This window comes from Telmatherina bonti, assembly GCF_933228915.1.
Source record: "Telmatherina bonti genome assembly, chromosome: 18".
Classification (NCBI taxonomy): Eukaryota; Metazoa; Chordata; class Actinopteri; order Atheriniformes; family Telmatherinidae; genus Telmatherina; species Telmatherina bonti.
The window spans coordinates 6,622,970-6,637,776 of NC_136616.1; the positions used below are offsets into that span (position 1 = coordinate 6,622,970).

General features: G+C 42.2%; 1 protein-coding gene across 2 annotated transcripts in view; it reads left to right on the forward strand.

Annotated features, from left to right (window-relative positions):
* Positions 1-14,807, forward strand: part of rtn3 (reticulon 3) — a 36,065-nt gene that overhangs the window by 6,403 nt on the left and 14,855 nt on the right. Inside the window, exon 2 of one of the 2 annotated variants that reach the window (XM_079257731.1) lies at positions 1,393-1,440. The exons of the other annotated variant lie outside the window; for it this stretch is intronic. Coding sequence (XP_079113857.1) covers positions 1,393-1,440 — 48 coding nt within the window. The remainder of the gene's footprint in view (positions 1-1,392; positions 1,441-14,807) is intronic. 2 annotated transcript variants of the gene reach the window in all.

Below are 14,807 nucleotides of genomic sequence, written 5' to 3' on the forward strand. Positions count from 1 at the left end.
GACGACTAGGACCCGGTGGACCCAGACGACTAGGACCCGATGGACCCAGACGACTGGGACCCCGGTGGACCCAGACGACTGGGACCCCGGTGGACCCAGACGACTGGGGACCCGGTGGACCCAGACGACTGGGGACCCGGTGGACCCAGACGACTGGGGACCCGGTGGACCCAGACGACTGGGGACCCGGTGGACCCAGACGACTGGGACCCCGGTGGACCCAGACGACTAGGACCCGATTTTGCCATCTAGAAAGGTAAAAGGTGTAAAATGCTACAGACGGACTCTGATCTGGTCTGAAACCATCTTCGTTCAGCACTTAAGCTCGTTGCAGTAAAGTTTAACGTTACATTCAGGTTGATTTTACGTTTATGTTGGTGTGACGTGGAAATGCAGAGGCAGCACCAGAGCTCCTCGCTGAGGTGGAACCACTGTAACCACCGCGACTGGTTTGGCTCCACTGGTTTGGCGCGGGAACACACGCTGATGTTGGCCTGAGCTGCCTCTGACGGGTTTATGTGGATCAGTGAGGATGCTGGTTCATGAGGAAGTCTTTCTGTCGGCCTTTTCCCGTCGGGAACCGGATGGACGTGGCCTTAATGGTGTGACAGCCAACACCAGTTCAGCGTGGGTTTCACAAACATCAGATTGGAGTTCCATGTCTTACCTTTTTTACATTTTAGGTTAGACTACAGTGAAGTGGTAACCCTCCTTTCCCCCAGCGTGTCCTCCACAGCGCCACCATGTGGAGTCCGGTGTAGGAGAAAACCAAACGTGCACCTGTCTGGCGTTGAGGACGAAGGCTGTCTCCTCATCATCCCACTCAGATGAGGGGTCTTCATGCAGCTTTTCATCCTTTCATTTCCAGCTTGGGTGTCATGCATTGTTCACGCGATCATTTCTGTTTAAGATTTGGACAACAGGAGCATAAAACTGCAGCATTTCACCTTTCTTTTGCAGTTCTGTTCATTTCCAGTCAGGGTTTCTCTCAGATGATCGTATCAGAGCTGAAAGAGTAAAGCCTAATGAATGTGGGGGGTATGGGTACGTCTGGCGCTTTAGATCGCTGAGAAGCAGCTTAAACCTGCAGTGCTGGGTAAAGTATTAAAGAAGTCTTAGTGCATTTTAAGTTGGGGGAGAATTATTCCTGTTGTTTAGGAAACTAGCCGTGCCTGCTTAATAAACATAAGTGCATGTGTTATTGATGAGATCATCTGCATGGGGCGTCTGTCTGATAATGTGTAGATGTACACGTAGAGTTGTTAAGTTGAATAAGCTCATTTCTGCTCTGTCTTGATCTAAATGTCTTTAATTTGGTTGGGTTTCAGTAGATAGAAGTTCTTTTCTTCTAAGATGATCATCTCTTCTGTCCTTTCTTTGTTATTTTTTCAGATTCCTTTCTTTCCTCTTCGCCTGTATCTCTCATTCAGTCTCCTCAAGGCAAGTGTTTGGTTCTCTTACGCTGCTCGCCTGCTCTGTCCCTCTTTTTTACTCGTCTGTCTTCGCTGGCTTGTTGCTGGACTGCTCTTCTTCATCCCTCTTTCTGGTGCCCCTCTCCTGCTCGCAAGACTTCCAATAAAACTACGACAAACCTGCAAAGAAAAAAATAGCATCATGAACTCTTGTCCTCGTCCCAGCTGCTTCCCACCCCCAGCCAGTCACCAGCTGCCCCTCCTGACAAACATCCTTTTGTACCTCCATAAGTTCCCAACACCACTGACTCCCCTCTTATTATTATTATTATTATTATTATTCTTTTGTCTTCACCTCCTCTACAGTCTGTAACTTGAGACGAACTCTGCCAAGCCAGGGGTGTCAAACGGATCTTAGTCCAGGTTCCAGTGCTGGAGGTTCAACATCCAGCACCCAAACTGAACTAATCTGGTCTCGGGCAGGTCAAAGCAGTAAAGTAATAGCATAATGACCTATAAGTCATGAAAACGCCACATTGGTCTCTTTGTTTTAGTTCAGAGAAATACATGATCCTGATGTTGAAAACGTGGAAAGTCTGGATAAAAATAAGTTTCAACCTTATTTGGCCTCACCTACACATATATCATTAAGTAATTTTTTTAATTAAATTTTACAGAAAATATAACTATTTTATTAACGTATCAAAATATTTGTATTTTATATAAATATGTAAAATTCATAAATTTGGAAATTATATTAAATGTTTATAAATAATTTACACTGAATTTGTTTAAACTGAAATAAAAAAATGAAATGTATTCATTGGTTGTATATTTGATTTTCTATTTTTATTTTAAATCATATATAAATACATTTGAAGATATCTATTATTGAGAATCTGTATTTATATATTTGTATTGTATATATATATATATATATATATATTTATTTATTTTTTTTAAAAGCTTTAGTTTTATATATAAAATATTTTTAAGTGTACATTTTTATCTTGCATATACATTTTTATTCATTTACATATTTAATTTACTGTAACGTACATTACAACTTCTACATCATATTATATCTATAAAGCCAAAAATCCAGTATTTCACATGATGATCAGAGGAACCTTTCCGGACCTACAAGGTAATTTAGGTGTACATATCCACATGCATGTAGTAATCCTGACCTCCTGAACTGACTCACCTCATCACGCAGGCTGAAGTCACGTCTATGAAGTCAGAAGAGACCAGATTAGACCCCCTGGTGGGCCAGTTTTGGTATGTTTGACACCCCTGCTCCAAGCTAAAGCTCAAATGGCCATCTGACCTATTGACAGGTTGAGTTGTTGGTTTATTTATAGAGCTGCAGGAAGTGGATCCACACACAGCCTGAGCAGCACATTTAGCACACAGTTAAAGTAGGATGTGATTGGAGCAGCAGTCAGGACCTGAGATCAAAATCAGTGTTCAGACACCAGGAAATAGACCAGAAAAACCTCCCTTCTGCAGCTGCTTGCACTGTAATCCATTTCAGTCTTTATCAGCTGCTAGCATGCATTATTTAGGTCAGCATCACTCGCTGTAGGTTCAGGATAATCCCAAGATTGCCACCTTATTTTAAGAAAGCAGAGAAGTTCAAGTTCACATTGTGCGTACAAGAGCAGAAACCTAAAAGTAGATCAGGTTTGTGTCTCGCGAGGGATGATCCTTCCTTCCCGCTGCCCTACTATCTGACTACCCAACCCCCAGCATCAGCTGCGTCTCAGAGGACGAGTGGCACTGGAAATACCATCCACCACCCAGTGGCCTGGGCCCACCATCGCCTGTAGCTGCTCGCTCACCCTCCAACCCATTATTTGCTTATGGCTTTGTAGACGCTGCATGTCTCGGTTCATTGCTTTTACAGCATTAAAGTAGGTTTTATTTGACTAGTTTTGCTCTTTCTTCATTTTTCCAGCTTCTTTTTGACCTGTGGTTTTAGCCATGTTAGACGTCTGTAGCTGAGAGGTGTTTCATGACAGCTAAACTAGAATCAAACTGCTAGGAGATTCCTGGGGGAGGGGGGCACTAGGATGAGGCCTTTGCCACCTACTGTATTAAAGTAATTGGAGGATGTAGTGTATACTGGCAGGGGGGCATGTCCTTCAGCCATGTTTAGCAGTCAGCAGTTTTTTTGTTGATACTCTTCAAGAATTAATCAGATTCTTACTATTTCTAGGTTTCTAGTGAAAGCTAGCTAATTGTTGCACTAAAGCTTGGGATTGGGTACTGGCTCAAAGCAAATGTCTGTCTGACCCAACCCCACAGACCCCGGGCTCGTAGATTCAGAAGTTGAGAACTATATGAGGTAGGGCTGGGCGATACGATATACACTGTCTGGACGACAGAAAATGTCTGTCGTTTCATACGAGTCTTTACGTTTACGATAAGCTGCTTTACTGCAGTATTTTACTTCAAGATGCGCTTTACGGCACGCTGCAATATCTAAACAAACATGGAGGAAGACGGTAGCAGACGTGTTTCAGAGGATAATTCACTAAAAGATGAGCAGCCAACCCAAACTGATGAGCTTGTTCCTAAAAGAGGGAAATTTCTGTCTGGATGCGGTTTGGATATAAAAAGAGCGACATGGAACCGACAACAGACTAGCTCACAGTCCCAACAACGGACTCTGACACAACTAACTCATTTTATCACCTGCAGGAATCAGGATAAAGAATCCAGAATAAAGAATAGTCAACCAGCAAAAGCAGCGTCAAGTGGAGGCGAAAGCTCAGAATAAACTCCAGACGCTGCAGCAGGTGTAACGTCATACAGCCATAGTTCCCCCAGATGGAAAGAGATCACTGCTCCTGTTGCATAGCAACATCTGATACATAACTGATGGCCGACACAATGTTACACAGTTTTATACAGTTTTATATAGTTATGGATATCATGATGGGGGATATAAAATTAGTGATACCGAGACATGAGGTTTTGGTCATATCACCCAGCCCTACTATGAGGATCAAACTTCACAATTCAGTGAAAGAAAAGATTTCTGATTTACTCAGACCTGAAATGAGTGAAAAGTCTGTTTGAATTTAGCATCAAAGTTGCCTTCAATTCAATTCAATTCAACTTTATTTATATAGCGTCAAATCACGGCAATGCCATCTCAAGACGCTTTACAGACAGAGGGGAAAACATAATGAAGGCCAATTCATAACAGCCTATATAAGGAAACCAACAGATTGAGTTGAGTCCAACTCAATCTCCCATCCTGAGCAAGCACACTGGCAACAGTGGGAAGGAAAAAAAACTCCCTTTTAACAGGAAGGAAACCTCCGGCAGAACCCGGCTCAGGACAGGCAGCCATCTGCCTCTGCTGTGTGGGGGGGAAGAGGACAGAAAGACAACAGACAACAGGAACTGCTACTCCCGGCCAGGGAGACCTGCTGAGACAGGAGACATACATGTTAATGATGCAACACTGTTATGGGGGGGTAAAAGAAAGAGATAAAGAGAAAAAGAAAGAAGCTCAGTGTATCAGGAAATGTCCCTCAGCAGTCTAAACCTATAGCAGCATAACTAAGGGATGCTAACCATCCCTAGCTATAGGACTTATCAAAAAGATAAGTCTTCAGCCTAGTCTTAAAGGTGGGGAGGGTGTCTGCTTCCCTAACACTAACTGGGAGCTTATTCCATAAGAGAGGGGCCTGATAACCAAAGGCTCTGCCTCCTGCTCGGCTCTTTGAGACTCTAGGAACCACAAGTAAGCCTGCAGTCTGCGAACGAAGTACTCTGCTTGGTATATAAGGAACAATGAGGTCTTTGATATATAGTGGTGCCTAGTTGTGGAGGGCTTTATATGTAAGGAGAAGGATTTTAAATTCTATTCTAGATTCAACAGGCAGCCAATGAAGAGAGGCTAAAACTGGAGAAATATGATCTCTCCTGCTGGTTCTGGTCAGGACTCTGGCTGCAGAATTCTGGATCAGCTGAAGGCTTTTCAGGGCATATTTAGGACAGCCCAGTAATAGAGAGTTACAGTAATCTAGTCTCGAAGTAACAAAAGCGTGAACCAGTTTTTCTGCATCACTCTGAGACAGAATGTCCCTAATTTTGGCTATATTACGTAAATGAAAGAAGGCTGTTTTAGTAACCTGCTTAATATGTGGACCAAAGGACAGGTCAGGGTCAAATATTACTCCAAGGTTTCTCACTGTAGCACTGGAAGCTAAAGTAATGCCATCCAGGTTCATTACAAAACCAGAAAATTTAGCTCTTGAGTTTTTCAGATCCAACGAGAATTACTTCAGTCTTATCTGAGTTTAAGAGGAGAAAATTTCTAGACATCCAAGTCTTTATGTCTATGAGACAATTTTGTAGCCTATCGGGCTGATTTGTTTCATCTGGTTTAAAGGATAAGTATATTTGAGTATCATCTGCATAACAATGAAAGTTTATTCCATGCTGTCTAATAATTTTGCCTAAAGGGAGCATATATAGCGTGAAGAGTATTGGTCCAAGTACAGAACCTTGAGGAACTCCATGACTTACTGTAGTTTGGGAGGAGGACTTGTCATTTACATGAACGAACTGAAGTCTATCAGATAAATATGATTTAAACCAGCTTAACGCTGTACCTGTAATTCCAATCACCTGTTCTAGTCTTTGTAACAGAATGTTATGATCGACTGTATCAAATGCAGCACTAAGATCAAGCAAGATAAGTACGGACACAAGTCCTTTGTCTGAGGCCATAAGAAGGTCATTAGTAACTTTCACCAATGCTGTCTCAGTGCTATGATGAGCTCTAAATCCTGACTGAAACTCCTCGCATAAATTATTTCTGCTCAGGTGGGCATGTAGCTGAGCGGAAACTATTTTCTCCAGAATTTTGGACATAAACGGGAGGTTAGATATAGGTCTATAATTTGCTATCACCTCTGGATCCAGAGATTGCTTTTTAAGTAAAGGCTTGATTACAGCAGTTTTAAATGATTGTGGTACATATCCTGTCACTAAAGACATATTGATAAGACTTAGTAGTGATGTATCAATTAAAGGGAAAATGTCCTTAAAGAGGCTCGTTGGGAGAGGGTCTAAGAAACAGGTGGATGGTTTAGATGAAGCTATTATTTTAGTTAATTCAGAGGGTTGGACAGGACAGAAACTATTTAGACACAAGTCAGATCCTGGTTCTAAGGATGCTTCGGAGACCACAACAGGCTCAACATTATAGGTAGAAGGAAGAGTATTGTGAATTTGATCTCTTAATAGTGTCAATTTTATTCCTGAAAAAATACATGAAATCATCACAGCTAAGTGAGAAAGGAATACATGGCTCCACAGCGCTCCGGCTCCTAGTAAGCCTAGCTACTGTGCTGAAAAGAAACCGAGGGTTGTTTTTGTTTTCCTCTATCAATGATGAATAATAAGCTGTTCTTGCCGTACGTAAGGCTTTTTTGTATACGATTAAAGTTTCTTTCCAGGTTAAGTGAGACTCCTCTAGTCCTGATGAACGCCATCTGTTTTCCAAACGCCTTGATGCCTGTTTTAGAGCTCGAAGCTGGGAATTAAACCAGGGAGCCTTCATAATCTTACCTAATTTCTTCTTCTTTAGGGGAGCAACATTATCCAAGGTTGTACGCATTGAAGCTGTTATAGTATCAGCATGTTGATCAATCTGAGCAGGAGTAAGGCTTAAAGGGGGACTCTCAGTCATGCTAACACATGGTAGATGTGAAAAAATTGATTCAATTGATTGTTTAAATTTTGTAATATTATTGTCTGATAAACATCTACTATAGTAGAATTTATTTTTGGTCAGTGAGTAATCAAATAAAGTGAATTCAAAGGTTAATAAGAAGTGATCGGACAAGACAGGGTTTTGAGGAAAAACTTTGAGCTTATCAGTCTCAATACCATATGTTAGAACAAGATCAAGAGTATGGCCATGAGAGTGAGTGGCTCCATGGGCATTTTATGAAAACCCAATTGAGTTTAGAATAGAGCTAAAGGAAATGTTTAAACTATCATTTTCATCGTCAACATGAATATTAAAATCACCTAGTACAGTGACCTTATCAGTAGTCAGCACTAACTCAGACAAGAGATCAGAGTATTCGGTCAGAAACTCTGAGTAAGGTCCAGGTGGGCGATACACTAATGCTAAAAGGAGCAGTTTCTCTGAATTCCATTTTGGATGAGATAAATTTAATGTCAGGAATTCAAAGGATTTATAGTTAGTCTTGAGCTTAGGACTAATTGATAATTCTGACTTAAAGATAGCTGCAACACCTCCTCTGCCTGTAGTTCTAGGAATGTGAAAGTTTAAATAGTTAGCTGGCGTAGCTTCATTAATACTAACATAATCCTCTTGCTGTAACCAGGTTTCCGTAAGACAGAATAAATCAATGTGGTGATCACCTATCAAGTCATTGACTAATAAAGACTTATTTGGGAGGGATCTAATATTCAGTAGGCCACACTTTATTGTCTTATTTTCAGATTTTATTAGATCCATTGTTTTTATTTTTATGAGGTTTTCACGATTAACCCCAGAAGTGTTTTTGTGTTGTTTAATTCTTACTGCTGGGGAGTTGTATAAGGTCGGAATGGGGTTTTGGGTGGGCGGCGGCAGGTGGGAAGCTGCAGAAAAGTGTGTAGGACTACAATTCTGCCTCCTGGTCCCAACCCTGAGTTGTCAATTTAGCTGACTAATAAAAGAGTCCATATTGCTAGATAAGAGAGTGGCTCCATCCAACGTGGGATGGATACCATCTCTCCTAGTAAGACCAGGCTTTCCCCAAAAAGCGCTCCAATTATCTATAAAACCCACGTTGTTATCGGGACACCACCTAGACAACCAGCGGTTGAAGGATGACATGCGGCTAAACATGTCATCGCTGATTAAATTTGGCAAGGGACCAGAGAAAACTACGGAGTCCGACATGCTCTTGGCAAAGTTACACACCGAAGCAACATTAATTTTAGTGACCTCCGATTGGCGTAACCGGGTGTCGTTACCGCCGACGTGAATTACAATCTTACGGTATTTACGTTTAGCCTTAGCCAGCAGTTTCAAATACGATACGAGGTCGGTGGTGGCCAGTGGGTTTTGGTTTGGGGCTACGCTTCCGCCTGACCGTCGTCCAGCCCGCCTCGGCTCCCGGCTGCGCGGGAACTGCTGAGGGACGGCTCGGGATGGCTGCCCTGGCTGGTAGCTCCGCACTGGCTAATGGGGGCTTGCTGACTAACTGCTTCCCTAACTGAGTGCGGAGCTGGGCTTCTAACTCACAGAGCCTCGCCTCCAAAGTTGCCAAGCTGCTACACTTAATACACCTACCGTTATCACTAAAGGAGGCGGAGGAGTAGCTAAACATCAGACACACCGAGCAAGAAAAGGCAGGGGACCGGGGTGTGGGAAGAGAGCTAGCAGCCATGCTAAAACCGAGTGCTTGAGCTGTTTAAGTCAGTAAACAGAAAGCCAAAGATCCCAAAAATAAATGCAATATATAGAACAGTGGTTTGGGAAGATATTGTGCGCTAAAGTGAGTGGTTGGTTAACAATAGATAGAAGTTAGAAAGAAGTTAAAGGAGCCAACGGCTCGTAGCAATCCGCAGTGACACACGCTAGGGAAACAGGAAATGACACAATACGTTACCGCAACGTCAGCACGTCCAGCATCAAGACCAGAAAGCTTAAATCCAGCATTTTTGTCCTTGCAGAACATGTCTGCACCTTTACAAAGTCGTTCTCCGGTTGACTTAAATCTCACCAAAGTTAGTGATTCAGATTACAATAGTCATTAAAAAAACAGATAAAAAGAACTGATATACTTGTTATGCTTCATTTTAGGCTAAATCCAGCTGAAATTGCAAACAGTTTTACAGTCTTGCTGGCTGTGGTCGTCATCACTTGGCTCATGTACAGAAGGACAGAATTTCTCTCGTAATGATTCGATGATGAAGACCCAAAACCTGGGCTTTACGTCGAAAAAGTTTCTGCTGCATTTCTACTCGGAGTCCCAGCGTGACATGGCCTGTCAAGCCAAAGTTACTGAGGACAAAAATCAGATGTGAGGCTTAACTTGGCAGATGGAACGTGATCAAACTTGGTCTGTCAATGGTTTGGTGTATGATTGTTTATTGATGATGATTTCAGCTGAACTTTCTTCATGAAACACCTAATGGTTTGTTGTCCCATTGGAAGTCGTTGGTTAGAAAAGGGCAGCCTCAGTTGTGTAAGCATAGCCATGAATGTGTTGCATGTCACAGTACCAGCTCTTTTGGAATTTGTTTACAAGTAGAGAGCCAAAACACAACAATGCTGTTGACGAGATGGAAAGTGCATTTGTGTGGCCTAGTTTGAACAAGGCAATGTATTGTGGTGCAGAGGAGGCGGCGGTCCTATCAAGACAAAGTAAACCAGTCAGTTGCACGCCAGTAGAAAGGACTGTCTATAAAGTGGCAGATAACACTGCAGTCATACTGACAGCAAAGCTAACATTGCAGTATTTACCTATAAAAGCTTATTAATCTTGGCTAAACTGACAAGAAAAAATTTAAATCTGGCTTAAAAAGTCAGTAAAGAACTGGGTTATTTTAGACAATGCTTCTTGGTGATGAATCCGAAATTATTGGAAAGTATTAATTTCCTTTTTTTTTTTTTTTTTTTTTTTAATGGCGCTACATTTGTAAGGAGGATGTATTTGTGGGATGAGCAGCAGAGTTCAATATGTGGGTAAAACCCATGAAAATCTTGTCAAATGAAAACCGGAGCCAACAGTTGTTGGGCGTACAATCCACTCAGTTTCACATATCGTCCCACAAATACATTTTCTTAACAAACATGGCTCCATTTAAAAGGGAAATAGAGTTAAATATGGTAAGACATGATGCACAAATCCTCATTGTGTTTGGTTCTTTTTTTTATCAATGTATCTTGTAAACATGCAGTTTTTGTAGATTGTTTTTCCCTTTTCAAGCTTTACTAATTTTTTCCTTTTTTCTGTTTTTTTTTTTTTCCCTTTTTGTCTTTCATTGGTTTACATAAAGCAACACAATAGCAAGTTAGTCATGCTTTTTTAGCTTCACTAAAAGATAGATGTAGCTTTTAACATTAGTAGTCAGACCCTTTACAAGGTCTGATAAAACGTCTGGTTTTGGAAACTCTCCAGTTTCTCTTTAACAGATTAAAACCTCGGCAGATTAAAAGGAAATGTCGTTATTGTCGCAATGCCCGTAACAAACACAACCATGTGACAAAAGAAGCTAAAACAAGCTGATCCAGTGGAAAACATTAATCAATCATGGATTCAGTGATTTGTCAGGAATTTTTATGTAAGAGCACCTGGAATTGTTTTCATTTGCCTTATTCTAACAAAATTCTTGGTTATATTTAAACATAAACTGTATCCTCAGTTACAAATAGAAGTTTCTTTTCCATGGTGTGAACAAATCAAATTTAAAGCTCGACATCCAGAATGGAGTTCACTCAGTTTTTACTCAGATTGTTTTGTTTGTTTGTTTTTTTTAAATAGAAATTATTTATCTGGAAGAAAATTTCTACATATATTTTTTTTATATATATTTTCCTTTTTTGGGTTTGATATGAATGGAGGGGATGGAGTCAAATCAATGTGATATTTTCTCTATCAGTGGATCCTGGATCTCATCACAATCATTGTGGAAGAATTTGTGACATTGTTTTTCTGAAGTTTTAATATTTTCCAAATTGTTATGTTTGTATTTGTATCTATGTTTGTTTATGTAGTTGCACTCCATTACATTATTATTCTATATGAATGCAGTAGCATTTACAGGAGCACAATTAGATCTTTTTTTGTTTTCGTGGTATTTGGGGAAAGGGTAAGGGGTTGACTTAATATACTTGGCGGCAGTGTTTTTTCCAATGAAATACTCAACTGCACAGTATTTTAGGGTTAATATTAGGCAAACACTATCAAAAAGAAACCACCTTCCAGCCTGCAAGTATATAAAAGGTTGTATACACTTGCAATGCTTCATGTGATCATCTAGATTACTTAGATTCCCGTAATGAGTGCTGCTTGAGGCTGACAGTGAAGTAGTTAAGAGCAGCATGCGAACAGTTAAGAGCTCATCCATATGAATGTGCCTTACATTTCCATGATGCAATGCATGAATGCTTGGGCTGCTACCTAAAGGCCTAGAGGAATAACATTTGAAATGCATGGGATTATAGTTGGAGTGACTTTTATGATCTCCCTACTTTTTGTTCTCTTTGCTGTCGTCCATGCATGACGAGACAGACAAGAGAGTGGTCCCGGGCTCTGACAAGCCCTCTGAAGGCGTAGCTACATCACTTCGCTTTCCTTCTCAGCCCGGATCGTTCTCACCCAGTAATTATGGAAGGGAAGCAGAGCAAGTAGACGACCAACCTGATTCTCCAATAAAGACGTCTCCTGTTTCAGAGCGAATAAAAGCACTAGAAGCTCTTGCTGCCAAAAAGAGGGAACCGGATTTTAGAGGCGATGCAAGTTACATTCACCTCAGGGAACGCCACCATGAGAAATCAGTGCCAGAGATCCCCAGATCTGTTCCCGAAGTCCCCAGATCTGTTCCCGAAGTCCCCAGATCTGTTCCCGAAGTCCCCAGATCTGTTCCCGAAGTCCCCAGATCTGTCCCCGAAGCCCCCAGATCTGTCCCCGAAGCCCCCAGATCTGTCCCCGAAGCCCCCAGATCTGTTCCCGAAGCCATCAAACCTTTTTCAGAGAAGAACATACCAGCCGGTAAGAAAATGGGAAGTCCATCTGATCAAGAGTCTCCAGAGTCACCCTTTGAGGTTCTTGGAGATATGAGACAAATGAATGAGTTGGAAGAAACAGAAGAATGGATGAAGGCTCACTCACCACCAGTCCCGGATTTTGATACTGTTGGTTTAACTAAATGCGGAAACAATGTTCCACTGAAGGAGGCTGACATGGATGGTCCTGATTCCCCTGCTGCTTTTGCCGGTGTTCCTGATGCTTTTATGGATTCTCCTGTTGAGTCTCAGAAGCTGAAAGAGGAAAATGTTGATGAACAGAAACAAGCAGGAGTTGAGGAGTTTGACATCCGCTTTTTACCTACAGCGTACGTGTGGGATCAACAGGAAAAGTCTGGAGTTCAGGCTCCACTTAACCTAGATTCAGTGATTTCTTCTTCACCTGCACCTCCTGCAGGCTTTGGGCCATCTCCACCTTCTTCCCCTCCAGCTTCCTCTGACACTAAACAAAATGTTTCATGTGAGAAGAAAGCTTCTTCGGTCGGCGATCCAGAGGTAGGTGAGGCAGACAGCTCAGGAGAGTCGGACGATACGGTCATTGAAGATGGAGTTGGTGTTCCTGCATCTGTGCCTCCACCATCTTTTGATCCACCAGTTTCAAATGATCCCACCGCTGCTCCTGATCTTCCTTCTGAAAAGGAGACCCCACCACCAAAGTCGGAGAGGAAGCTGATGCAGGTTCCAACGATAAACGTAATTGAGACTGATGAGCCAAATTACAGTGAAGAGGAGATGGAAATGGAACCTGAGGCAGAGGAAGATGAGGACTATGAGGTTGTCAAAGACCCAGCTCAAGAACCAGTGCCCGAAAATGGCAAAACCGAACCACCCAAAAAACGTCCTTTAGAAACTGAATTTATGGAAGGCTACTCACCTCCGTCCTCACCTGTGGACTCTGATACCGAATACTCTCCCAAACACAAGATTCTCCAAACCGTTTCAGAAACGGGACCTCAACAATCTGAGGACCTGCCTGATCCAGGAGTCTTAAAGGACTCTACATATGAGTTTTCACAACCCCAATCTGACAAACCACAGGTGAATCCAGTGAGTGACAAACCTTCCCCTGCTTTTACTGAAAACGAGGAAGTGGACTTCCAAGACAATGACGATGAGTGGTCTGATGATGTACAGGATATCCTTGTTAAACCTTGTGAGGCTGACCTTCCATCTAAGGAATCGACTCTCTACAACCAATCCAAAGTCGATGAAAAGAGCAACAGAACAGCAAGAGATGCTTTTAAGGAAACTGCTCCGATATCCATAACTGGCTTCATGCAGGATGAGATTTATGACAGACAATCATTTGACTACGACTACGATATCGGCTTGGATCACAGTGATGTCAAAGGGCTAAACAATGCTAAGGAACGGTTTCTTTCTGATCCTGGGCGTAATGACAGTGCGGAAGATGGTGTCATGTCATTGAACTGCGATGAAGCCTTCAGCAAGACGATTCGTCAGCAGTCTGTTGAAGACTATCCCCCAAACCCATATTCCTGTTACCAAACAGAAACACTTAACAGCATCAAAGAGCAAGATTTCATTCAGAAAGCCACCTCTGATGTTGGCAATAATGTGGAAAATGATGATGTCCGCTCACAAAAACCAGGCTCAGATATCCAACGGGACATTGAAGCAGAAAGCCCAGACGGAGTCGACAGCTCATCCTCCGAACCTACAGATAGTTTTGTTGATTTTATGAGAGAGTGTCTGAAATCAAGGCAGGATGAAGAACCTGAAAACATACATCTGGTTGTTCCTTCTAAAAACAAACTCTGCAAAACCGTTTCACCTCCCTCCCACCCCTCGCCCAGTGTGGTGATGGACCTTGAACAAGAAAAACTTACAATCAGTGCTCTCAAAGAGCTGGGCAGCAGTCAAGATGAGGAAGACTCGATGAACCTCCAACCTAAAGCTTCAGACCAGAGTGACGCTAACCCTAGTGCTACGTCTACGCGGTCAGTTCCCCATCCTCCATGCTCCCAAAGCACCCGTGTGTCCGACGCCACATACTCCAAAGAGGTGGAAGCCATTGATGAATGGGTGGCTGAAGCCTACCATCTTGCTGAGCATGTCTTGACAGCAATACTAACACATTTATCAGGTAACATCTCCTTCCTTTGGGCAGTAGGCCTGCTAACCTCATGCACTCCCTTCAATGGGACTCATTTTGTTATAACTGCACCTCTTACTGCACTTCTTCCTTTGAATATTCAACACTTTCCTCCTTCTGGCCCTCATAGACTCCTTTAGTTTTGAGTTTTAATGGTTCCTGATATATTAATGTCCCTGAGCATGTCACATGACATGCATTTATTGATCAGGAGGCAATTGTAGTATTTTCCCTAAAAGACACTTACTGTCACCAAGCCTGTTTTGGAACTAGGTATGGTTATTGCGCTACCTGGTAGGGTACATGGCTCGTATTTTGGTTTCATTTCAGCAGGTTGCCACCAGCCCAGTCAGTAAGCCGGTTACTGGAAATGTTTTTTTTTTTTTTTAAATAAATAAATTTTAAACACTAGCAGTAAAATTAAGGCTACTGCTTACGGTTTGGACGTTAAGTCCAGTGTGCCTCTAGAGCCAGTGAA